Genomic DNA, 26,134 nt, shown 5'->3' with positions numbered 1-26,134 from the left:
ATAAGAACACATCCAAACCCAATGTTTTGACGTCCTGGGTGTCCCTTCATACAGCAGAACAACGGAGGTGATGGTTTACAGGATTTTAGTCAAGCTCAGTCAAGTGTATGCAGAGGAAGCAGACCTGCCCATGAAAAACAGACTGGAGGGTGTCTTAGATCCAGGTCTCACTTTTCCCAGCACCTATTATCCACTTCCAAAACCTTTATTCCATACACAGAGCTATAAAGTCACTGATGAGAGGCAACAACCTCCTCATACACCACCCACTTCTCAAGATGATGAAAACAACAAGGACACGATCACTCAAGTGGTCAAAATATCTCCACAAATATCTCCTGGAGGGATTTGGAAAGATCCCCCCATAAATAACAACGTACACCTCATCCTGAAAGTGGGATTAAAGCAAGGAGCTCAACCACTCGGGCTGCATTTGGAATGACGTGAATTTATGAGTATTTCAACCTGTTTATTATTCTTTCCTTTTTGCATTAAAAAACGCTTGCAGGATGTAGCAGGAATCACTGGATGGCATCTGTTTATCCCAACTGGGGGAGACGGGGATGCTGCTCCTGCTGGTTCACTCAAAGCAGCTTTATAAACCCCAACAAAAACACCATCAGTGCTAACTAAGGAGGGATTTGTTTGCATCTTTCAAGAGAGTATTAAATGTATTTCTTTATTGACCTTAATCAGCAAGTAAAATACGACATTAAAAAATTAAACTTATGTGAAAACAGCATTTCTTCTCTAAATAGATCTGCCTGCAGTTCAGGAGGAGGGTGGAAAAGGAAACTAAAACACTGACAGAAAGGAAAACCACAGAAAGAAACCTTTCTTTCTCTTGCTGAGCCTCATCCTCTTGTTTATAACTCCCAAGGAGAACAGCAGCACGATTGTCCTACCTCGTGCTGGCCGGATTTCAGCAGGAAGGCTTCGCTCACCCAGCCTCCGGCATCCGATAGCGAGGCCTCTCCCTGGCCATCCCTCCTTTTTACTGCTCTTTCTTCCCTGTCTCCCCCTTCGGATGGCATCCAGGATAGGGGAGCTACTGATAACTCACCAGCTGCCCAGGCTAAAGTCACTATAATAATTAAAACCCAGGTGGGAATTGAAACAAGGCATGGAAAAACAATCCCACAGTATCAGGGATCGGACAAAAAAAAAGGGGGGGAAAGGAGGGAATTGGTGCTAAGGAACTCTAAAATCTAAGTTTGAGGGTAAGTGATGCTGAGAATCAACATCACCTTCAGAGGTTCCCACCTGTACTCTGCTGTTCCCTGGGACATATGGCACAAATATATGGGGGACCCTATTCCCAACCGTATCAAGATCCTGATCCAGCCTACAAACATATGGCTTAGGGGTTGCTACTGCATTTGCAATCCTTCCACTGCCACTTTAGGAAACAAATGCATCAAAGGTAACTCATGTAAGAGGTAGAAAGAGGGAGGGAAATACCTGTGTTGAATTATCCACACATTAACGTCCTGACTCACTGAACTGTTCACCTTCTGCATCACCTTAACCCCATCCCTGGCACCAATCCCAGCAAGATGCACAAAATTAAACTGAGCAGATTCCATGGCAAAGACAGGTATTGGGAGAAAAAAATAAAAGGCCTTGATTTTTCCGGAAAACACTCTGAGCAATTGCAGGTTCCCTGCTCCAGCTACATCCTTGTCCAGAGAAATTTGGCTCCTAAGAAACTGAAGTGTGGACCTGGTGATCAGGGGTGAAGTTGAATTAACTGTGGTTTAAATCAAGCCAAATAAATGAAAGTCCTTTTAACCCAGCCCATTCCATGGTTCTACTAAATGCAGTGACTTTTCTCAAAGCCAGAAACTTAATAGTAAGCTCAAACCTATTTTCTATTTCTAATTTCCAGTTGAAAGCTTGAAATTTAATTAAACTCTTTGGAAAAATTAGTGGTTAAGATATTATGACACGATAACCATAAAGCAATTTAAAAATTACAACCATTAAATCAAAATATAGACTTATGGCTCCTTCAGTATTTGCTCTCACAGATCCTCATGCCTTAAGCCAGGAGGTGAGACATCCTACTTACTCAAAAAGCTTCTCCCAGCTCCACTTCTCTTGCCGAACAGACACGATTAACACGGAAAACCAGAAATATTTTGCTTACTCATAATTCTATCTTAATGAAGCTTTCCCAGCACCAAAACCCACTGAGGGGAGACGATCTAACAACCCACAAGAGTTTTGCAGCCTCCATGAAAAAAAAGCCTGCCTATTCCTCAAATACCCCCCGCCCAACGGGGTCAATCTGCGTGGAGCAGGACAAATGCTCCATTTGCTGAGAGCTCAGGGACGTCTTTAAAAGCCCAGCAATCAATAAAGTGCAGGCAAAAAGCTTAGTCCAGGGGGGCTCAACATGATGGGGATTAAGCAGACGCTGACCCACGCTGGTCTAAACTTGGAAATGGACCTAAATGACAACTTTATTCTGATCTAGAGGGACAGATAGGAAGAAAATAATGCATTTTTATTTCATATTTCTACATCTCATGTATATATGATATCTATTTTATATTTTTATATCTCATATGTTATATTTTTATTAAAGTATCCTGTATACCTATGGTATATTTATTTTCTTTCAATATATCTAATACTTGACAATTTAGGGAATGCGTTTTTATTGTAGGCTAACATGAGGCAGGTATTCCCACATCGTTAATCCTGGAGCAACCATGGCCAGTCCCACTGAACCAAGGCTGTTCCCATCCGTAAAATCCCCTCTGTGCCCCAGTGCTCTGCTGACATGTCACCTGGGGGATGCACCAAAAATCAGAGTAATCTCAACATATGTTATTTATCATTTCAAGCTCTTCCAAGGAAAAACGTGGTGCTTGGCCCTCGTTAATCGCACTGCCCGTTGGATGATGCATTAACTCAAGCATCCAAGCGAGTGTCCACTCTGTCGATAAACCCTGCTGATAAATCTAATTAACGCCAGCTGAAAACCAGGCTAACATCAATACGTTGTCTCTTTTTTTTAAGCACTATGTTTTCTCCCAGTTTCATTGAAATTATTTGGCTTTCCTGCAGCAGATGAAAACCAGATGTTGCAGAGCGGGAAGGGCTGCGTGAGCCAGCATGAAAAGCCAGGACGGCAAGAGGCAGGTCGCACCCATTCATTACCCACATATTTCCCTTCTGCCAGGAGGTTATTTCTATTGCATCTCTGTGATTACAAATATTATAATTGTGATGTAACTCTAGAAAGCCCCGGGTCGTCCCTCGCAGCCCAGGGCCGCACGCGAGCTGAAAGGCGCCGGCAGAGCTTCTTTGTGCTGCATAAGCATTTTGGAAAGCCTAGCTCCCATCTCCCAGCCTTAATGCCAATACTGTGCTTTGTAATCCCTCCTGGAGCAGCCCAAGCCCACGATTAATCCAGGCTTAACAGCTCTTGGATGCCCACTTGTTACACTGAGAATATTCAAGAAGGCAAGGAGTTTGTGTGTATGGACACAAGGCAATTTAGGAAGTTTCACTGTGCAAGATTGAAGGTGCGTCCCCATTCCCCTGATTTGCAGCACAAGTGGAGGAGCAGGAGTTGGGTTATTTGTCATTTTAAGCAGCCACATGATGCAAAAATGGGGAGCATTAGTGAATTATGGGTGAATTTAGACTGACCGGCTATATGCACCGGCAATGGAAACGGCAGGTGACTGTGCTGAATTTTTAGACATATTTCCCAAGCCAGAAATGACTTTGAAGGGCTTTCTCTCTCCACAGTATCATTTTTTAACCATTTAATGTTAATGTTAACATGTCTAGCAATAGAATATTCTGACTTCAAGCAAACATCCAGTGGCAATCTGGACAGGACATAGGAGCAGGTCTTTCCGTGCTTCAATTTGCAGGAAAAAAAAAAGAAGGAAGGGGGAAAATGAGCCTTGTGCTGGATTTGCTACACAAAAATCACCGCTCAGCAACACTGACAGCACTGCTGGGAATTACACATCATCAGCATCCCAGTGTAGAGCAGCTGCTCTTCCAAGGAATTCACTGAAATTCCTTTAAAACTGGCTTAATTTGTATGAGTTTCACTTCCCAGCGATGTAGCCACATACTGGAGCAGGATCTCCACTGGTACCCAACATGCAACAGACCTCACCTTTCATTAACAGATGCAATAATTAACATATCGGACAAATTTCCAGTGCTAAATACTCTCCAAAATATTTTAACTGTCCATCACAGCTCTGCTTTTCCATAGCATAAAGGGTTTGTGTTATAGCTTGAGAATTAGGTTAAAATAAAGCTTTTTACATTCACATTAAGCCATGACCCAGAGAAGGCAGCAGGGTTTTACCTGAGTAATTGTCTGGGGATTCTGTATGACACCTGAGATGTAATAATAAAAATATATTAAAAAACAAACAAACAAAAAAACCCAAAACAACAAAAAACCCCAACAATAGTTTATTATTATATGTAATTATGAACATCTATAACACCAGCAATGCAGATCTGTTTTTGAATATATGCATATAGATATATTGCTATTACATAGATTATTACAGGACATATAAATATATACAAATCTGGACTTCTTTGTGTCACCTGCAAAGCAGGTTTTCCTTTGTGTGTATATATTATTATACTATTATTACATTAGATATACTTATATAACAAATATTATTATAGATGTTATTTTGAACTTCTCTGACACCTGCAGTGCAGGTTGGGGTGTGTATATATATGTAATTACATTACTATTACATATATATTATGGCAGATATTATAATATACATATATTATTTTGCACTTGTATGTGACACTTGCAATGCAGATTTGTGTGTGTATTCATATAATTAATATTATATTACATATATTATTATTAGAGGGGATACTAGCATATTTCATTATTATTACTACAGGAGATATTAATGTATATTATTATATGAGTTGTTGTTAGTTATCTATTGATTTGATTTTGATATGACACCTGCAATGCAGATTTCTACCTGCTTGTGTATGAAGTGTCCCAAAACTTCCAAAATCCCATGGCACGTTTTCCTCTCACTCTTACTTGGAGAAACTTAAATGAGCTGCTCATGATAATTCTCCCTGGATAGCACATGCTGGTGCTGGCCATGGCCCCCGACGAGCAGCGAGGCTTTTGCAGGCTGATTGTGTGCATTCATCCACTCTCGATTATCGGCTCCGGGGAAAAGCGCGGAGCAGGGGAAATCGAGCGATCCGGAACGCGACGGACAAAACAAAGAGACAGCAGCGAAACGCCAGAAAACAACTCCCAGGTCGGGTTTGGCAGCAGGCTGGGATTAGATCACTGTGAATCCTGGCTTAAGGAAAGCTCCAGCATGAATTTCCTGACTAAGGTAAAAAAGCCTGGCTCAAATTTATGACCTGCTGGCAAGGTTACCTCTATCCCAGAGGCCTCCAAATACCAGGAACACTCTGGCCCAGAAATGCAGAGTTCAGCCTAATAATTCAAACACATTCCTCCGAGCATCGCCAGCTCCGCGGCCGTAGCCTTGGAGATACAGACAAACTCCAATGCTTCCAACTCCGCATTTTTCAGAGCCTTAAACTAAACCAGAAAAGTGTATTTCCAAAGTTTGCAAAGTTCCCTTTCGATGAAGAAGTGGATATGAGCCTTGTAGAGAAGGTTGTTTTAAGGAGACAACACCAAATCTTCCCCATCTCCATCAGCTGGAAACCACTCTACCTGTATTTGCTGAACAACAAAAAAATATTGTATGTTCTGCTCTTCAGGACTATTTTCCGAATCACCTTGACTGAAGGATAATTCAATTTGTAGATATAAAAAGAAAACTCTCAACTGAACCCCACAATCTCCCACAGGAGAGACTCAGGACTACTCCTTACACCTATCAGCCTGTATGGAGAATATTTGGAATCCTGAGAAAGCACCAATTCTTCAAAAAAGGATTTTGTGTTATAAAATCTGCTTTGTCTCTTTTTCTTTTGATTCTTCATTTATTTCTTTTCTATTTCTTCTCCAAGCATATCAGATGTTTTGCTGAAATCTGGATCTGCTCTGCTTTGGAAAGCACTCAAGCAACAAATATTTAGGAGACAGCTCCCACCCATCCCACCACACCAAAACTTTGCTCCCCAACCTGTTGTTTCTCAAAAAAATGTTTTGATTTCTTCGATGATAAACCAAATTAAGTATAAACATTTCATCCTTGTGTTGGATGTGAGCATTTTTACCCGGAGGCTTTCATTCTCCTTTGGTATCCTTCACAGGGATCCTTGGCCAAGATTTTTCTCCCAATAAAAAACCTTAAGTAAATCTGCCTGTTTTGGGACAATCAGTAAATCTTTGGTCTCTACCCCAAAGTCACTGCACAGTGACCCAAGAATTGTGTTCTTTTGCTCTTATTTCCTCCTTTCAAATGAGAATAGTGTGGATCTGGACAACACTGGCAAAAAAAAACCTTAGACTTTTTAAATTACATTATGGGCAGAAATTGCTCAACTTTTCCTTTTTTTAACATATATATACATATATATGTTCCATAACTATAAATAATGTTTTTCATAACAGCCAACAATCCTGATTCATCTTGTGCTGTGCTAAATTTTTAATTATTTTGACTCAATCAATATTGCAACATCTTTTCCTCTATTCAGGCTTTCCTTATGGCCGTAGGTAGTCAAGATGACCCCAAAAACACCCAGTCAGACTTATCAGATGAAGATTGTGCCAGTCTAGGAGATCCCTGAGCTACAGCTGCCTGCAAGAGGTGGGTCTAGCAGGCAAGTCTCATCCTGCCCTGCCTCGTGTCCTCGCAGGGCTGGGCTGAGGCGAAGCCTTCATCTCTTGCAGCGCAGAGATCCTTGTGGGACAGGAGGAAGACCTCGCTCTCCAAGGCTCTTCACTACAAAACAGGAGGGGCTCCCCTTCAGTGCAAGGCTGCACAGGAGCAGGGAGCTCTGGTGGGACACCAACCGCCCAGGGAGAGAAAGCTTTGTTAACTCGCTGATGCAACATAACTTGGATTTTATACCTTATATGTTAAAATAAATGATCTGCAAAAGGTCTCCACTGTTTTAAACTCTTCAGATTCTTCTTGTCCTTTCATCTTCCCTATCGCAGCCTCTGCCTGGAGAAGTCTAAATCCCCAATCACGGTGACAAAGCAAAAGGCTCAACTGTCTGGCACGACGTTTATCCCTCATCCATCTCAATTAAGGGAATAGAGGGGAGCTGCAATCTGCTGCTGCCGTTAAGGCAGATCCCTTCTGCAAACATGGCAAACAATGATTTTATTTGCCTACCCTGAATTGCTGCCATGAGCCCCACGAGACTTGTGCAACGTGGGGTTGGGAGAGGATCGTTCCACCACCCTCCGCTGAGCTTTAACTTAACCTCTATGTAATATTTAACCTTAAACAGCAAACGCATCGGAGCAGCTCCCTGCCTCTGCCTCCCTGAAGTGCCTTACTTCTTTTAACTGATTCCTCTTGGATTTGGCAAAGCCACTGGGGCAAATCAGGAGGCACTTGGCTAAACTTCTTCATATCCATCAGATGTTGAAACAATGAAACACAATCCACATGTTGTAGAAGCGGTGGACAACAACGCCCATCCCAGCAATTCCTGGGTTGAGGCATTTTCAGTGACACGACCCTAAACGATGACCATCGTCACACTCCTCAGTGAATGCATTGACTTCTCTATTCCCACAGGAATCATATGGGGAAAGCAGATGTACACATTGCATGACTGCAGAGCTGTAGCTATCACAGAATCATGGAATCACTGAGGTTGGAAAAGACCTCTGAGATCATCAAATCCAACCTGTGACCGATCACCACCTTGTCAACCAGAGCAGAGCACAGAGTGCCATGTCCCGTCATTCCTTAAACACCTTCAGGGTTGGGGACTCCACCCCCTTCCTGGGCAACCCATTCCAGTGCCTAATCACCCCTTCTGTGAAGAAATTCTTCCTGATGTCCAACCTGAACCTCCCCTGAGGCAGCTTAAGGCAGTGTCCTCTTGTCCTGTCCCTTGTTTCCTGGGAGTACAGCCCAACACCCACCCAGCTCCACCCTCCTGTCAGGGAGTTGTGGAGAGTGGAGCAGGTCCAGCAGAGGCTGTGGAGACGAGGAAGGGCCTGGAGCATCCCCGTGCCCAGCACAGGCTGAGGGAGCCGGGGCTGCTCAGCCTCGAGAGGAGCCCCAGCTGAGAGGGGCCCCCAGCCCTGGATGTCCCTGGCTGCAGGGAGGGCTCAGGGCAGGGCCCGGGCTCTGCTCTGGGGCCCAGCAGCGGCACCAGAGCCACGGGCAGGGCCTGAGCCCAGGAAGTTCCACCTGGACATGAGGAAGAACTTTTTCACTGTGCAGTGATTGAGCACTGGAACAGATTGTCCAGAGAGGGTGTGGAGTCTCCCTCACTGGAGATATTCCAGAGCTGCCTGGACACAATCCTGTGCCTTGTGCTCTGGGATGGCCCTGCCTGAGCAGGGAGGCAGGACCAGGTGACCACTGCGGTCCCTCCCATAACTAACAACACTTTCTCTGTCTCCCCACTTTAGAAAATAAGTGACAATAACAATTTCTTGTTACAAATAGCAATTCCTGCCCTATAAATAAGAAGGGGGGAACCTCTCTCCCTTGAAGACACGGAGGACACAGTCAGAAAATTGTATCTGCTCCCTTGGGATACAATTTCTGAGCTCTGTAGGACACCTCCTCACCGAGCAGTCAGGAGAGGGATTTGCTCCCGGCGTGGCAAACCCAAATGCTTTTCCAAAGGTGTTCAGGGGACAGCACTCACATTCCGGGCCTGGAAAAGCCACAGGGATGGCAGAAACTGTTAAAAAGCCCGAATTTGCCAGCTGCTACCTCCGGAGCTGGGTGTAGTCCCTGTCCTACAAAGGCTCCTTGTTCCCAGGTTCTTCTGTTCCCCACCAAGGGCTGCAGCACAGCACCCACCTGGCACCCACCCAGCACCCAGCCCAGCGTGTCAAATCCAATACAGGCTCCCCAGCCATGAGAAAAGTCAAAAGGGTCTCAGTAAATGCTCCTGAAAACCAAAAAAATCTGTATTTTGACTGGGAGAAGGGGGAAAGGGGGAAAGAAACAAAATCCCTACTAAGGCATTAACTTCTCACTCCATGACTAGAAAAACATGGTGCTGTATTAACTATGCACATTAGGGATAAAAAGTCCTTGTCTTGGTTATTAAGTCTTCATGGAAGCCTTACTGAACAGTAGCAACACGATCTTCCATCGAAAACATTGTTTGTCAAAGTGCTACATTATAGTTACAGCATTTGATAAATAGAGAGAAAAAGGGAAAAATAAGGTGTCAGAAAATGGGCCCTTCCTTCACGTTTTGTTAAATGTGCACCTTGATATTCAAGTTTTACCAAAAAAGCTGAATACAAACCCAAATAACAGACACACTGGTGGAATAAGACAGAGAAAGGTATTTTAAAAATGGTATTAAGAAAGTAAATTGTTCTCTAATACCATATAATGCTGAGCATCATCTGGGTTTGCATGAACACGTGGTCCCTGCCAGGGTCAGACTCGGGGTTATATTGTATAGACACATAAATATTTATAGGATCTGGATAGCCAGAGATCCTGATATGTAGGGGTCCATAAAGTCTGGCTATCTAGGGGTCCATAAAGTCAGGCTATCTTGCAAGGTGAGCACTCCACCCAGCAAGGGCAGGGTTTATTTGGCATTTCCCTCCTGGAAACAAAATAGCTCGTAATTCTTAAGGGGGGAGGAAAAGCAGCTTCACGTAAACCTGCTTTAATAACAAATCCATCTCCCCACTCTCCTCTCAGGGTAGAAACATCAATTTTTGTCATTCAAGTGCAATAATCTGGACTTTGGAGTAATGAAATATTTGCTGAAGATAGCAAGTAATGAAAAATAATAACAATATTAGACCCAGGCACTGATACAGCCCATCTGGATATGGCAGGAAGACTCCACAGTGAAAATATTGAATAATTCAGCGTCAGAAAAAGGGATGAACAAGACGCTATTTGATACAGAGCCTGAAACTGTAAAACCTCCCCAGCTGAAGAATCCCAGCATTTTGCAAGCGCTGGTGAAAAGCAGTTGGTGCCTGAGCCTTGCTGTGGGAGTCCTTTGTGTCAGGCCTGCACGAATTCTTCCCACATTAGGCATCAGCTGGATAATCTCTGTGTGCTGCTCCCTCTCTAACCTTTCCAGGCACTAGGGAGGCAAGAATGCAAAGGGAAAAAACCCTGGCTGCTGCGTTCACACCTACACCAAATTGAGATGGCAGAGCAGCGGCAATTGCACATATCATAGGTTAAAAATAATCAAAAGTGAGTAATGAGCAGAAGAATAAATCTTCCCTCTCCCCTTCATATAAATCTGGTTTTTTTAATATAAAACTTCTAGAGCCACAAAATACAACCCAATTACTCAAAAATCAGTGTACTGGAAACTGAACATTGTGAACATTGTAATCAGAGAATCTATTTCTTTTGTAAAGTCTATTTTAATGGAATTTGGTTGCCTCCCAATAATACTGTTCCAAGCAGGGGGTAAAAATGTAAATATACTTAAATTTTATCCCCCATTAATACTGTTTCAAGCAGGAATAGGGGAAAAAAAGGGAATATTGTCAAAGTTTACATCCCATTAGCACTGTTCCAGGTAAAAATATGAATATGGCCTGTTTGCAAATGTCGTTTCTCACAGGCAAATAATGGCACCCTAATTCCTATAGGAACGGAGTATCCCCTTATCCTGGCTCCACAGTACAGGAGTGAAGAGGGTGGGATCTGCCAGAGGAGCTGGGTCCTACCTGGGATAACTCCAGGTCTGGCACATGCAGGGGAAGCAGTGGAGGCTGTGTGCACAGGGAGCTTTGGCCCCTCCGTGTTGTCCAACGCTGCCCGAACCTACTGGAAGTCCAGGACATGCCTGATCATTCCAGTTAATTGATTTTTTTAACTCGACTCAATGGCTCTTTGTTTGGCTCTGGAAACATTCAGCAGCATCCCCTGCAATTCTGGCAGTGTGGAGTCGTTCTGCTCACACCTCGCAGGGCCACAGCTCCAGCTGCTGCTGCCAGGGCTGAATTCAGCTGGGAGGATGCTGGGCATTAGCACATAGTCCTGGAAAATAACCTTCAATATCTTCTAGATGCTGCCTGCATTTTCCTCTAACAACCCCATCATCAGGATTAAAGAAACAAGAAAAAATAAAGGCTTTCAGCTTCCCAGACCTTCAGGTGGCAACTCTGACTTCCCCACACAAGCAAAGCACACACATTGTGCAATATTGCTCCAGAAACCAAAAAGCAACTCCAGCTGCTGTTCCTAAGGTTCCTGTGCAAACCACCACCACTGGGAATGCAAATAGCGGGGCCATCTCTACAGAAAGCTCTCTGCATTTCTTTCCAAAGCAATTCAAGCAATCAATTCCTTTTTTTTTTCTGGCAGAGATGCTGCAGATGCACATCAGCTGTGAAGGGCAGCAGCAGCTCCCCTTGGCCACCGCCTGTACTCCGAGGCCTCTCCCAGGAACACAGCTCTTGGCTTTTATTTTTTTTAAAGCAACTGAGAGATCCCCACTGGGATGTTTGAAAAGGCAAATAAACAGCTGCTCAGACACCACATCTGCTGTGTGTAGCTGCCATGGCTGTATTCCTGTGACGAACGAGATGCTGAGAAAGAGACTGATGATAAAATCATCTGGTGCAGACTCCTTTAGACCAAGGCTCATCCAGTACCTGTCTGAGGACCTTTGGGCATGCCTGAGCCAGGGAGGAATTTCCTACTTTTGCAGTTTTATGGAGAACTGAAAAAGAAATTAGCAAGGTGTAATAAATTAACTTGCATTCAGAGCTCCCCAGAAGGCTGAGGCATGGTTCAGGAGGATGGAGAAGGATGCTCACAGGCTGCACCATGCACCGGCACAGGGTGATGATCCCATCCGCATCCCACCTCTAAGGGTTACAGCCTATGAAAACGAGCTGGGATTCCAACATAAAGTTCATCTGGATGTTTCTAGCTAATCTAATTAAAGAGAAAAGAGGGTTTTAAAACACCGTTCCAAGTTCACATCAACAAGTTCCCTAGATGAGGGATAAAATATCCCTGCAGGGATAAAGCACAGTTCTCCAGGTAGAGCATGAATTGAAACACGGCATGACTTGGATCGGAAGGGAACTTCAAAGGTCATCTAATCCAAGCCCCTGCCCTGGGCAGGAACACCTTCCACTAGACCTGGTTGTGCAACCTCTCCAAGCTACCTTGAATGCCTCCAGGGATAGGGCACCCACATCTTTTCCAGCGTGAAGAAATTTTTCCAACCTAAACTTCCCCTGGCCCAGCCTGAGGCCGTTCCCTCTCCTCCTGTCCCTGTTCCCTGCGAGCAGAGCCCGACCCCCCCGGCTGCCCCCTCCTGTCAGGGACTTGTGCAGAGCCACAAGGTCCCCCCTGAGCCTCCTTTGCTCCAGGCTGAGCCCCTTTCCCAGCTCCCTCAGCTACTCCTGCTGCTCCAGACCGTTCCCTGGACACCCTCCAGCCCCTCAATATCTTGTTGAGGTGTGGCACTCTGGGTTCCTGATGAAGCACCAAGCTGAGCAGAAGTTTTCACCTCAGGTATTGCATGGAGTCAGTCAGAACCAGAATGGAACTGCAGCACGTGGAACTCTTCCTCAATTAACTACACAAAATTATGGATTTTGAGAAGCTCAGTCTTGAAATTAAAGAGCCAGAGTGCAAGTTCTTACAGGGAAAAATGTGCTTTATAAGAAAATGGGGGGAAATAGAGGAAAAATATAAAGAAAATCACCTGGTTTTAAAACAATTGGAATCTTGTTATTGGAAAAATCAGTATGGTATTTAAGGAATATAATTTATGACAAATAATATATGAATATGCAAATATTTTAAAATATCATTTATCACCAAAAGAAGCATATTGCAACCATTCCAAGGAGCACCACTACAGCAAAATTTTCCTATTAAATCCCAGTGGAGAAAAAAGAAAATCCATAGGATTTACATCAAAAACACTTTAAAAGGACATGCCTGGTCTCAGTACACGTCTCAAACTATGTGCAACTAGTGGATGATGTCACCGTGTTTAGAGGGCAGTAACAGCTTGTCTTGACAGCCGTCCCCAAAAGTCCAATTTGGACAAGACTCAGGAATCTCATGCCACAAAAAAAAATCCCAAACAATAGCCTGAAGCTGTTCAAGAAAGGTAAATTAGGAAAACAGAGAAGCTGCAGGAAAAAAAAAAAATCTTAATTTTGCTCTGCTTCCTCTCCTGCCATGTGAGCATGACAGCAAAGGCATTCCCAGGAACAGGAGGTTCCATGCACTTGTCCTGCCAGAGACACTTTTCAAGCAGAGAAAGAGATCAACGGGTCCAAGTGAACTGTTGGTTGCTCCGTTCCCTAAGTCAGAAGTCGCAGCACAAAGAGCTGTGTCGCTGCCTCTGAAAGACAAACCTGAGCTGAACACAGTCTGATCTTAAATATGCAAAGGGAAAGCAAAGGGATTGCAGAAGGTGTCCGGAGGAGAGAAGAAGAACAAAGGAAAAGAAGAAAAAAAAACCCCAAAAGTTTGGCATCTAAACTTCCAGAGTTTATACAGTTTATTCCAACCACAACCCAAAAGGTCAAATCTGCAAACAGTTTGCAGGGTAACACTACCCAAAGCTCTGCTCTGAAGATCCCTTTCTTGGGAAATTCTAGGAAGAGAAGGAAAAGCAGAAATATACTACATTAAAAAATTAAACTCATCTTTATCTTTATCTTTATCTTTATCTTTCAGCCTGATTTGTGACTATTTGGGACCGGTGCTGGCAGAGCAGAAGAAATTCTGGATTACCCCACTTTCTCCAAGAGGCCTGGAAGCAGACAAAGCACAACAGCAGCCGTCCAGCTGCTGGAGAGAAGGAATGCAAACTTCTGTTCCAACAGCAAAAAAAATATAACAGATATGATTCAGGATTTTTTTCCCCTCAAAAACAGCTGCAGATCTTGCGAAAGGAAAACAAAAGGCTGGAGTGCATCTCTGCCCTTCACCTCATCCCAACACACACAACTTGCCAGGACACCGGGGCTTTGAGCAACCTCATCTAGTGGAAAGGGAACCAAGGAGAGAAACTACAAAGGTGCTTTTTAAAGGAAAAAAAGATTGAAAATTAGGAAGGAATTGTTCCCTGTGAGGGTGGTGAGGCCCTGGCACAGGTGCCCAGAGAAGTTGTGGCTGCCCCAGGATCCCCGGAAGTGTTCCAGGCCAGGCTGGACAGTGGGGCTTGGAGCAACCTGGGACAGAGGAAGGTGTCCCTGCCCATGGCAGGGGTGGAATGGGATGGTCCCTCCCAACCCAAACCATTCTGTGAATGGTCCCCAGAAGAAGTGAGTGGCCACCACCAGGTCAGGATTCCCAGTAAACCATTTGTGCTGCCTCTCTCCATTCAAGAGCCAAGCAAGTAGAGAACCTATTCCTGAGAAAAGTAGAATCTATCGAAAAAAAACAATTCCTCAAACTTCCTTCTACCTTCCCTTTCATGAAGATCTTTCTCTCCACCTCTGCAAATCTAACCTAGACAGAGATGCTCCCTCTGACACTGCTAAAGAGAATTATAAAATGACCTCGGTCCAACATGACACATTAAGCAACATACCAAAAACTAAACAGCACGGAGGTGTTTCAAATAAGTAACAGGACTGCAGGTGGAATAACAGGATCGGAGGTGGAATGCAATAGTTTTCATACTGGTTTTCTGAAATTAATGTGGTCACCAACATGGGTCACCGCAGTAACCACCATTAATTGCAGACTACAGGAGCCTGGTCTGATGTTTTCTCAACCTCAGCAAGAAACAGGTCCATAATCTCTTGGATAACAACAGGAGAAACAGTGGTGAGTGTCAGGACAGGGAGTCCACCTGCCCGTGTGCTTTAAGAAAATTAACAGCTTCCTGCACACTGTCCCAAATAAAAAGACCTTTTAATTTCTTTACCTTCAGTTTGTCCCACAGCTTTGCTGCTTGTCAGGGCAAAGCCCATCCCAAAGTACTATAATCATTGGCTAACTCCAGACTAAATTAGCTCAGCCCATTCCACCTGATGTGAAACACAAATAAAAACCTTTTGGCTTTGCAAAATGAAGCTGTTTGCTCATCCTTTGTTCAAGCACTAGTCCTTCCTCTGATTCCCAGTTTTCTGCTGGTAGCTGAGGCTGACCCAAGTCCTCAGACTCGTTAATGGAATAGAGGCACAGAGAGTAGGTACCTTTGTCTACAGCTGCCAAAGCATCCCTTTCAAAATAGAAAACAGATCACCAAGAATACGGGGGGAGGGGAGGGGAGGAGGCACCAAACCACCTCAGCACAAGGACAATGGCATGGCTGAAGCTGACACATCACCCATGTGCAGATGGGCTTTAACCAAAAAATTTCTAACCAGCAAAGCTGGCAATTCCAAGAAAAACCATCTCAAAGACTATGGAGCAAACTCAAGACAAATTAATTAACTAAGCTGGTATCCCAGAGTATCTTCAGAGTTTCATACCTGAAAATTGATGGCCCAGTTCATCTAATCTCTAATACACATAAAGAGTCCTCATAAAGTAAGTAAAATGTGGCCAAATCAAGCAGTCATGGTTAGAAAACCCAATTTTGACCTAGAAAGTTACCTTTGATTTCTTCCCCAGCTCAAAGAAGCTGAGTGCACAGAAACTCCATAAATACAACATTATCAATACACTGTGTGCAATGAATTCTCTTTTCAATGTACTAGAAAATGGCTACTGATAATCCTCATTGCCATTTTCCCACTGAGAAACCACCGAGATAAACCAGCATTAAGAAACACTTGAGTGAAAACAAAGCATTAACAAATTTGGCAACAAGCCATTTGCTGTACTTTTATTTTTATCCTTTTTTATGGAAGCAGGTAGGATTCTATAGGTGGAAACACAACTTTCTCTCATTGCTAATGCTGTTGTCACTTTATTATCAGTATTTAGCAGATTACCCCAGAGTAGTGTCATAATAAAATCCCAACTACTCGGGTTTGGGTTTTTTTCAGCGTTAAAACATTTCCACACTACTATCGCTTCCATCTTACCTCAAGCACTGGGCCAGCTCCAAGAATAATCTGTTCTACTCCGCTGGCAAATCCCTTCTGGCTGAGGGCGGTGAGGTGATGAATCAGAAAGTTGGTGCTCTGTGTCTTTCCCGAGCCGCTCTCTCCTGAAATCACGATGCACTGGTTCTTCTTCCTCTGGAGCATAGCGTGGTAAGCCACGTCTGCCACAGCGTAAATGTGGGGCTCCAGCTTCCCCAGCTGATGGTTATCGTACATCTTGACATACTTGGGGTTATAAATAGGTAGGAACTTGAAGGGATTAATAACAATGAGGATGCTGCCCACGTAGGTGTAGATTTTTTCCTGCTTGAAGCGGTTTCTGAGATTTTCCAGGAGTGTTTTCTCGTTCAGGTCCGGCAGACCGCACAAGTCATCGTAGTCCTTCTGCGGGGGCTGGGGGAGGAAGCCCCGCTCCACCATCCTGCGCCGCTCCTCCGTCACCCGCAGCCAGGACTGGAGGCTCCCGTAGTGGATGGAGCCATCCAGGTTCTTCTCCCGCAGCAGGAAGCGATAATCCTCGCCGCTGGTGCGGTTCTCCAGCGCCATGCGCGGCCACAGCATCATGCGCTGCACCGGGCAGTCCGTGGGGTTGAGGATCCACTCCTCCCCTCCAAACTCCTTCACTTCGGCCAACACGTAACATTTTGTTTTCTCGAGCTGGAGTTTGTTGATGAGCGAATCGATCACCTCGGCGGCCGTGGACGTTTTCCTGGCGGTGATGGGGCAGTAGATTGTCCCCTCTGCGATGCTCCCAGGGTAGATGTGCAGCGTGTACTCGCTATCCTCAAAGCGTCGTCTGCCTCCAACATCATTCACACTCATATTGGATCCTTTCCCATCAGTCCCTGCACTGCATAGTCAGGACCGTGCTGTATCTTGTCAGGTCATCATGTTAGCAAGGCTGAAAGAAACCAAAATAAAACCAGGTTAGGTGTTATCCTCCAAATACCCCAAAGCTGTAGCAGATAATACTGTGCACACAACACAGGCTCCCCCTCCTCATATGTAACTCCCACAGCACCTCGAGCTTTTGCTAATTTTGCCCTCAATCTGAGGTATCAGAAAGACCCTCAAATTTTCAGTGAAAATTTTGTGAGCAATACGCCAGACAATCTCCCGAATCAATCTCATGGGTGCGTGGTATTCAGCACCCACAAATTTTAGCTGCTTAAACAAAATGACCATCACCTTTCCCTGCACACCTGGCTCTTGCCCCAGATACATTTTTCTATGGTCCTGTGCCAGTGAAGAGTAGATAAACTCCTTTCCTTCCTGTCCAGGAGATTTTGAACCCATGAAGATTTAATCAGCAGCACTTTTGCCCCTACCAAGTCACTCTTTTTCAGAGATGTCCATATCTCACACTGGGTATGAGTTATTGCAAGCAACTCCCTCATACATCGCACTTTTTATTTCTCTTGTACTGCTTAAAACCAAACACAAATCTTTGGCACTGAAACATCAAATGCAGCTGATTTTTCGAACTTCACCACTACAAGAAGATAACACACCACCAGCAGCCCCAAATTAAAGCAAATGCAGAGTTAAAGGGCATCGGTTCTCTGCCAGTTCTAACAAACTCCAAACTGCCCTGGAAGATGTCAGGAGTTACTCCAATACAAAGACAAAAGGGAACTAGGGAGAAAAGCAGGACCCTCAGAACCAGGACCTGGGCTATCAGGTGGCAGTGACACTTTATACAGATTAAAGTCTGCAGGATGCACATCCTAAGGTGGTGTGTAATGTTAAGCTCTCCGTTGAGCACTGCCCCACTGGAGCAAGACCTCACAACTATGACAGGTCCCTCACGGCATCAACAAAATGCTCAAGAAGGGTCAAAAAACCTGAAGTCAAAACCCACAAGAGGTTTAGGGAACTTCAGATATTTGATGCTGGAAAGAGTAGTCAGCACTGGTCACCCTGTCCTTGCAGTCTCCCCCACGTTCCCAGATCCAGAACCTTCAGTCCAAGTACAGCCACCCTCATTTTCCACATCCACTCCAAGGCTGGGATTTGGAGAATTGTTTCATTTCTGAGGCCCTCAAATGAACAGCACTATTTTACGCTGTATTGTTTCTTGCTCCAATATTTCATTAAGGATATTATCCCCAGCCACGCGCACTTCAAAGCACAGAAATTAATATGTCCCAGTGAAATACATCTGGCAGGGATTCACGGCGCATTGCTTGGTAGCAGGACATACATTATACACCAGGAAGTGTTCCAGCTGCTTTCCTATGCCTTTACTACAGGCACAGATGCAACACGGATGATGTCAGGGAAGTGCTGGGTTGGGCTTGCTTTGTGTAGCTCTGCAACCCCAGCATCAGCTTTTCATCAAGAAATGGGGAACAAATCCCCCACCATACTTAAGCTCAATAATTCCTCACCCAGATTTTACTTCAAAGCTCAGGCCAAGAGGGCTGGCTATTTTTATTGATGTTATCAGAGCGTATTCAAGATTGCTGACTCACATGAGAAGTGCAAACACGACTTTAAGTTGGTTACCTTGAGCAAACTGACCTTGCCTCCTCCCTCCTGCACACTCAGTAAGTAGGCTATAAAGCATCAGGCCACTCCACCCCACCCACCCAAACATCTCTAGAGATGTTCATTCTGCATGGAATTGGTGTAACAACAAACAGCTGTGCCTTCTGTATCCAAACAACTTGAATCCAGCAGGATCGCGAGCCAAGCGTGAACCCCACAGAGATGCTAAAAGCCTCAGCAGCTCTGGGGATGCAGAAGAGCCAAGTCCCCCCCACAAAACCACTCAAAGACCAGAAGCTTCCGAGATCAGAAAGCAAAGGGGTGTTAATTCGAGCCTTGTAAATCCCAGGGATGCCACGGGGTTTACTGGTAACAACCCCAAACATGGCTCAGAGTGTTACTGGAGGTCAAAGCAACGCTAATGAAGTTAATTGGTTGTGGTCTCCCACGCTCATGAGCCTGGTCCTACTCGGCATCCAACACGCCTCGTGCATGCAGCCGGCTTTTCCGAAGCACTTTGGAGAAAATAATGCAATGAAATATCCATCCTGAGGTAATTAGCATATGCCAGGGAGAAAGGCTCTCCTAACAACAACCATTCCAGCAGGCTGTTGTATTAGCTATTACATGACTTGAAAAATTAGTAATATTTTTGCGTTTAGACATAAAAAATTAAACAGGAACATGAAAAGAATGACACAAAGTTTGTATTTTGATACCCATTAATATTTGCTCTGTGCACTGTTTTAATTAAAGGCCTTTCGAGTCTCTGCATGCTTACATTTACAGGTGAACGTGAAAAAATGATGCTACACTTCAGTCATTTATACATTTTGCCTACTGCAAACTCCTGGGAACACTCTAGCCAAAAATTCATGGACTCTGCACACCTATGAAAGGAAACATTTATGGCCTTTTAAGTCAATATAAAATCATGGAATAGTGTGAGTTGGAAGAGGTTTTAGAGCTCATCTCATTCCAGCCCCTGCCATGGGCAGGGACACCTTCCACTGTCCCAGGCTGCTCCAAGCCCCAATGTCCAGCCTGGCCTTGGGCACTGCCAGGGATCCAGGGGCAGCCACAGCTGCTCTGGGCACCCTGTGCCAGGGCCTGCCCACCCTCCCAGGGAACAATTCCTTCTCAATATCCCATCCAGCCCTGCCCTCTGGCAGTGGGAAGCCATTCCCTGTGTCCTGTCCCTTCATGCCTTGTCCCCAGTCCCTCTCCAGCTCTCCTGGAGCCCCTTTAGGCCCTGCAGGGGGCTCTGAGCTCTCCCTGGAGCCTTCTCCTCTCCAGGTGAGCACCCCCAGCTCTCCCAGCCTGGCTCCAGAGCAGAGGGGCTCCAGCCCTCTGACCATATACTTTCAGCCTAATATTTTCTATATCCTTTTCCATTTTCTATGCTTTAATGAAGATTCTTCTCAAATTAACCCTGAATTCTGATTTTGCTCAATTTTACAACACTAACATAGTTTTATTTCCAACATAAAAAAAGCACAACCTCCAAACATGGTTATAAATTAATTCTATTACTTGGGCTCTCCGACATAACAAAATAAATTACTATTTCCAAGGGGAAGGCTCAGAGGTCCTGATAACACCGACAATAATCATCTGATTATTGGCAGGTTGACAGAAAAAGACTAAAACTTTGATTGCAAATTAGGCTTTGTACAGACACTAAACACGTAAATACTGGTTGATTTTTACATTCTGTGTGATCATTTGCTATTTGACCACAGTTTAATACCCATTCAGAAAGATCAGCCTCAGTGTGTTCATTTTCAGGGACAGCGTTAGCAACATGTGGCAAAAATCCAAAACAAACTGTCCACTGGAAGCATCCGAAGCCGGCATAAATAATCTGTGACAGCTAAAGCCTGAAATCATGGGCAGAGTTTGCCAAATACCGAATGATTTGGAAAAAACAGGGATCAGTGTCAGTGTTGAGGCTGCGAAAGGGGCAATTCTGGAAGCAAAGTTCACTGGGTTTATTATAACATCCCCTAAGCTGGCAAGGGACTACAGAAACGGGGAAACTTTCTCCCCATTCCCAGTCCTCAGGGTTCAGTTCTTAGGACAGCCTGGATTTATCCATCCACCAGCACATCCCAACACACACTGTGCAGGGCAGTAGTTCCTGGTATAGATAAACTTATAAAATCTGATAAAGTAGCTGCCAATCTAAAAACACTTCACTGCTTAATCTGAATCTATGGGCACAAGAGCTCTCCGGATGTTTCTCCTGCAGCAGCCAACAGCCTCGTGCTGCTGGTACCCGAAGTAACACCTTGGTGACATCAAAACTGACACCAGACTGACACATCTGTGACAGCTACACACAGGAGGAATACCCAGGTGGAAGCTCAACATCTTGGTTATCACTGCACCGTTTCACACGTCAGTTCCTTTCAGAATCTGCATAATGCTTAACCCTCTCCTTTTATCATCTTCCTTTTCCATGCTCACCGTGTTTTTCTCTTCCCACTGTTTGCTGATGGGAGAGAAACATTATTATTGTCACTTAATCACCTACGTGGGCCCCTCTCCAAGAACCTTGTGTGCAAGTGCAGGAGGTGGTGGTACCCAAAACACAGATTTATGCACCCAGGTATTGGTGTGGGGAAGGTGTGAGGTGCAAAATGTCTCTAAAATTATTTTCATCCAAAAGAATGAAAGTTCTATCACAGGAAAAGTGAGATTTGGAAGTGTTACAGAGATCTTGGAATGGTTTGTTTTGGAAGAGACCTGTAAAGGTCATCTAGTCAAACCCTCCTGCAATGAGCAGGGATGTCTTCAACTTGATTTATAATCACAACTCAAATTTACTTCTTAAGGCATGATAAGCTTGGATGGGGGAAACAAATACCCATTAGCACTCCAGGATTGTCCACATACAGAAGAAAGGTCTTTTGGCTGAATTTCAGAGCAGTTTATTTGGACTGAGGCACCTAAGTAAGATGCCAAAGCAGTGAGACAACTTAAATTAGAACAGAAAATGAAAGCAGAAGTGGAGACACATTCCCAGAGGCTCTGCAGCAACACAGGACCCTGCTGGACCCGGCACTGAGCCAAAACCAAGGCCTGCAGGCACCAACAGCGAGGACATGCAGGCGACGGCAGCAACATCCCAACCACACATCTGACTGCTTCAGGGGCTTCTTTCCTCTCCCCTTAAAAATTCTCCGTTTGGTCCCAATTGCTTTGAAAGAAATTCTTCTTCTTTGCTAAACCTGCTTTGTCTTGCTCAGAGTTCAAGGCAAATGTGGGTGAACCTAAAAATTTGGTGTCCTTTCACTTCCTGCAAACCCAAGTGATTTTGAGTTAAACCTTCTCAATGTCCCCAGTCCAAGACAGATTCATAAACTGGGGTTTGGCTGTTATTATCAAGAGCCATAATAAAAGGAGTGTAAACCCTTGGTCAGTGTCACCCATCCTGCCTCAAGCAGAAGGGAATACTTCTGGAAGTAAAGATGCCTGTACAGCCAGAGATGCCTAGTCAGCCTCTGAGGGGGATTCCCAGAACATAAAAGAAGCAGTGACACAGCTCACCCTATGTAAATCATTCCCAAAGACCTACAGTTGCCCACACTGGAACTAAAATAGGTTGCAAGTGTTCTCTAAGTTGTTCCTGAGCTCAACAGCTTCTTCCACGGCCTGAAAAATTTGAGACAAGTCGTACTGGGCTGGTTTTCCCCTGTGTCTTTCCGCTTTATTCAGCATTTCAAGCAACTCTGTCACCTCCTTGTCTGTTCACTTCTACAGTGGAGGATGACTCCCGAGCTTCGCTTTGGCACCTGGGAGCTCCTTGCTGGGCACTGGAGGTGTTTCTCCCTCTCTTTCAGAGATGGGCTTGGTTGCCCCATTCTTTAATCAGACACTGGTATTATGAAGTTCATGGATACATAAAGCACCTCAGTGGACGATAATCCTTTCCAGAGCCTGGAATCACCTTGTCTTGAGGGTTTGGTATTCCCCTATGGTATGACAACCACTCAGTGGTTCCTCTTCTTCTGAAAACTGGGAGGTGGGTGAGGATGTTGCTATCCATCACATTCCTGGTGACGCATCTCCTGTGGAAATCTCTCAGCTTCTACCAGACCTTTTAGCTGAGACAAAATGAAAACGGAAATAAAAAAAAACCAAGCACAACTAAAAAAAAATTACAAGAAAAGCTGTTGTGAAATGAGTTACTCCTAAAATGCTACTAACGTTTCTGATGAAGGAGGAACTGAATTAGGACGTGAATAACAACACGATCACTTATGCTTTCCCTTGAGGTCAAAGCACTTTCTGTGCAGGCAATGAATCAGCATCCAAGGAATTAATCTGGGCTATGCAGTGAACGAAGCTCCTGCCTGCATGACTCCTGCCTCACCGGCTGGAGATGCTACCAAAGGCACAGACAGGTGCCAAAGAAATGAAAATTAAATAAAGAACTACAAGAAGGCTTGATGAGGTCTCAACTGAGGCAGCTGCATAGGAGAAATGACTTTGCTTCAGTCACAGCATCTCAGTGTGATGCTGGGAAACCCAAAAAAAGGGTGCAAAGAAATCCTGCCCCGGATCGTTCCTCCTCCTTGAGCTTCAGATTTGAGCCACTGAATCTTGACTTCTGGAAGCACTTCTGTTCCCCCAAAGCATGCCCCTACACAGAGAATGGGATCCTCCAGCTGCTCCCTTGGCTTTCACTGCCAGAAACCAACCAAATAGTAATATAAACCTTAAAATTTAAAGAAACAAAAGGAATTGCTGGTTCCTCTTTCTGACTGCAATGGTGGCACCTGTTTAACTTCATGTGCTGCTCCCACATTCCCTATATGACTAATGAGAACTGTCAGTGAATGGCAGGGATTAACAAAAAGGCAGAAATTAAGGAAGAGTCTGGTGTATCCCAAGTGTTTTGAGTCCTCCAGGGGAACAAATCCTTGCTACATGTTGTTTTGCTGCTTCTAATGGCTAATGAAGTAGTCAGTGGCCAGAGGTGGGATAACCCTGTTCCAAACACCAAGACAAATCTGTCATTTATAAAAATGATAGGATTACATTTATAGCCCCTTCAGGTTTTCCTGGATTAACTCCAGGCTCCAGCATCATCATCAGACAGAGCATCCCTCACCAACACAGCAATTCTGTTCACATGAACAGCCAAAATATCAGATTTTCCGACCTGACTGGTTGGATTTGCTCCTCACGGGTGGACACAGAGCAGTTCAGCCTCTGGAAATAAATCTGGAGTTGATATCCCAAAACCACAGATCACTGTCAAATCCCACACTGATGCAGGTGCAGAGCAGAGCCAGCGAGCACGGAGACAGCTGCAGAAACTGTACATGGACTCGGGATCTCCCTTTTAGCTCTACAAGCATGTGCCCAGCTATTTATATTTTAGTTTGCAGCTAAAAATTCACATATAGAGCCTGAAAACCAGCAGCACTTACAATCAAAACATTTTTGAAAGCCGTTAAAAATGAAGGATATGAAGTGTAAGAGCAGAGCGACACTGCCAAGGACTAAAGGAATTCACACCAAGGAGCGTCTTCCACCCCCAAAATAGCTGCAGAAAATACCTTTTGAGAGCTCAGGAATTACACCAGCGTTCAGGACAAGGTACTTCTATCCTAGAGGAGCTCAAGAGCTTCAGAGAACAAAACCTGGGGAAATCAAGGGATCCCTCTCCTCCTAACACAGTCCTGCAGGTGCTGGGAGCAGCCTGAGGACTGTCGTGCTGAAAAGGAAGCTCGCTGAAGGATGTGGAGGCACTCCAGGACCACTTCCAGCTCCAACAAGCACCACACTTGAAATAACAGCTGAGCAAAAGGCAGAAGCGTTTCCAGAAGCACCAAGGATTGCACAAACACATTGTGCTGGCACCTAAATGCCACCGAATCGCAGAGATAGGAAGTTTCCAAAGATAACAGCAATAAAGGGCAGCTCATTAAACAAAAAAATATATGTTATCACCAAGAATGGCAGGGTATTTTGAATATTGCCCTATAAATATATATTCATCTATATCAACTCCATATATCAATATACAGATCCATGCCAAAGGATTTTGTTGGGTTAAAGAATCATATCCTCCCATAGATCCTCAACATAGATCCTTCCTCAACATTCTCTGTCCTTGGGAAACTCAGCCCACTTCCACCACAAGCCAAGACAAACACTGACACCTCTCAGCCTTGCTTACTGTGGAGCCCACGGACACAGGAAAATAAACATTAAATCACAATGGAAGTGACAATACCTGTGCTGTATTTCCCTAAAAATAGAAAATTAGGGACAATTTACATAACTGAATGTCACTACATTATTTCTGAATACTGGGTCAAATAATAATTAATAATTTCAGATTTTTTCCTGTAGTCTTAGGAGCCTTGAAGTTACTATGAAGAAGATAATTCAGCTTAGGAGCAAAGTCAAATTTAAGTGCAATAGCGTCAGGAGAAGATGTAATAATGTAGTTACTGATGTTCTCCCTTTCCTCATTTTACGGAGGATTATGGACCATGACGGATAGCGAGGAAGGGATGGTTTTAAAGCCTTCTCACAGAAAACTCATTTTGGCAAACAGTCCATTTCAAAGAAAATTTTCCAGTGTTCCCTGCACAATTTTATTGCATTTCACAAGAATTATTACCTGTGACCCACCAACACAAATCCATGACCTTTCTCTTCTGCCAAGATGATTCCAACTTTCCTCCTGATTGGACATTCACTACTCAAGATCAAAATGAACAATAAAAATTAACTCTGGCTGGGCAGCAGCCAAATCCCAATTTTTCCCATTTTAGGTAGAACACACCTGCTAACGAACAAGAGTTTAGAAGGCTGATTCTCCAGTATTTCAGCTCCATCTCCTACTTCTTAAGCAAGATTACAATCCAGCTTTTCTCAAGCATCTGAATAGGAATAAAGTTATTTTGGGGAGTCCCTCATCTCACAGTGCCATGTGCCCCTGCAGCTGCTGGTTTCTCCTGCTACAAGTCTGATTTTCCAAACAAAATAACCGAAGCTTCCCCTCCAGCCCATCCTCATTCTTTTAAACCCTCCTGAAACGAAGGCAACCTTCAACTAACTTCACCCTTCGGCTGCCTCTCGTCCTTGCACCTCCTTCCCGTTTTCCATGGGCGATGAAATCATTTCCCCACAGAGAATCATCTTCTCTGCACTCAATGGAGGTCAGCCCTCAGCAGCAAGAGCTGCAGCCTCGTCAGGAAATCAAGAGACTGCTCCTGACTGGATTTAGTTTCATGTTAAGTAAGAGGTGATGCCATTTGTTATCTGTCTCCTCTCCACGTTCAGTGTCTCAAACAGCTTAGTGATATTTAATAACCTACAGATTTTAGCAGAATAATATAAGTAACTTATAAATAATTGATATATTTTAGGGATTTGATCTCAGTAGCCAGTCCATACAGGTACCTTCCACTCCTTTAAACCAAGCAGCTCAAAATACTCCAAAATTAGTGTTTCTTTTCAATGCAGAACTACTGAAAA

The 26,134-nt window shown here is 44.4% G+C and overlaps 1 protein-coding gene across 5 annotated transcripts in view; it reads right to left on the bottom strand.

Moving 5' to 3' along the window:
* MYO9A (myosin IXA) overlaps positions 1-26,134 on the bottom strand; it is a 176,749-nt gene that overhangs the window by 128,315 nt on the left and 22,300 nt on the right. For all 5 annotated transcript variants that reach the window (XM_082290759.1, XM_082290762.1, XM_082290760.1 and 2 more), the window contains exon 2: positions 16,121-17,042. In XM_082290759.1, the coding sequence (XP_082146885.1) occupies positions 16,121-16,963 (843 nt within the window). In that variant the 5' untranslated portion in view covers positions 16,964-17,042. The remainder of the gene's footprint in view (positions 1-16,120; positions 17,043-26,134) is intronic.

This window comes from Coloeus monedula (genome assembly GCF_965178545.1).
Source record: "Coloeus monedula genome assembly, chromosome: 14".
NCBI classification, from domain to species: domain Eukaryota; kingdom Metazoa; phylum Chordata; class Aves; order Passeriformes; family Corvidae; genus Coloeus; species Coloeus monedula.
This window is presented reverse-complemented; position numbering and strand designations above follow the sequence as displayed.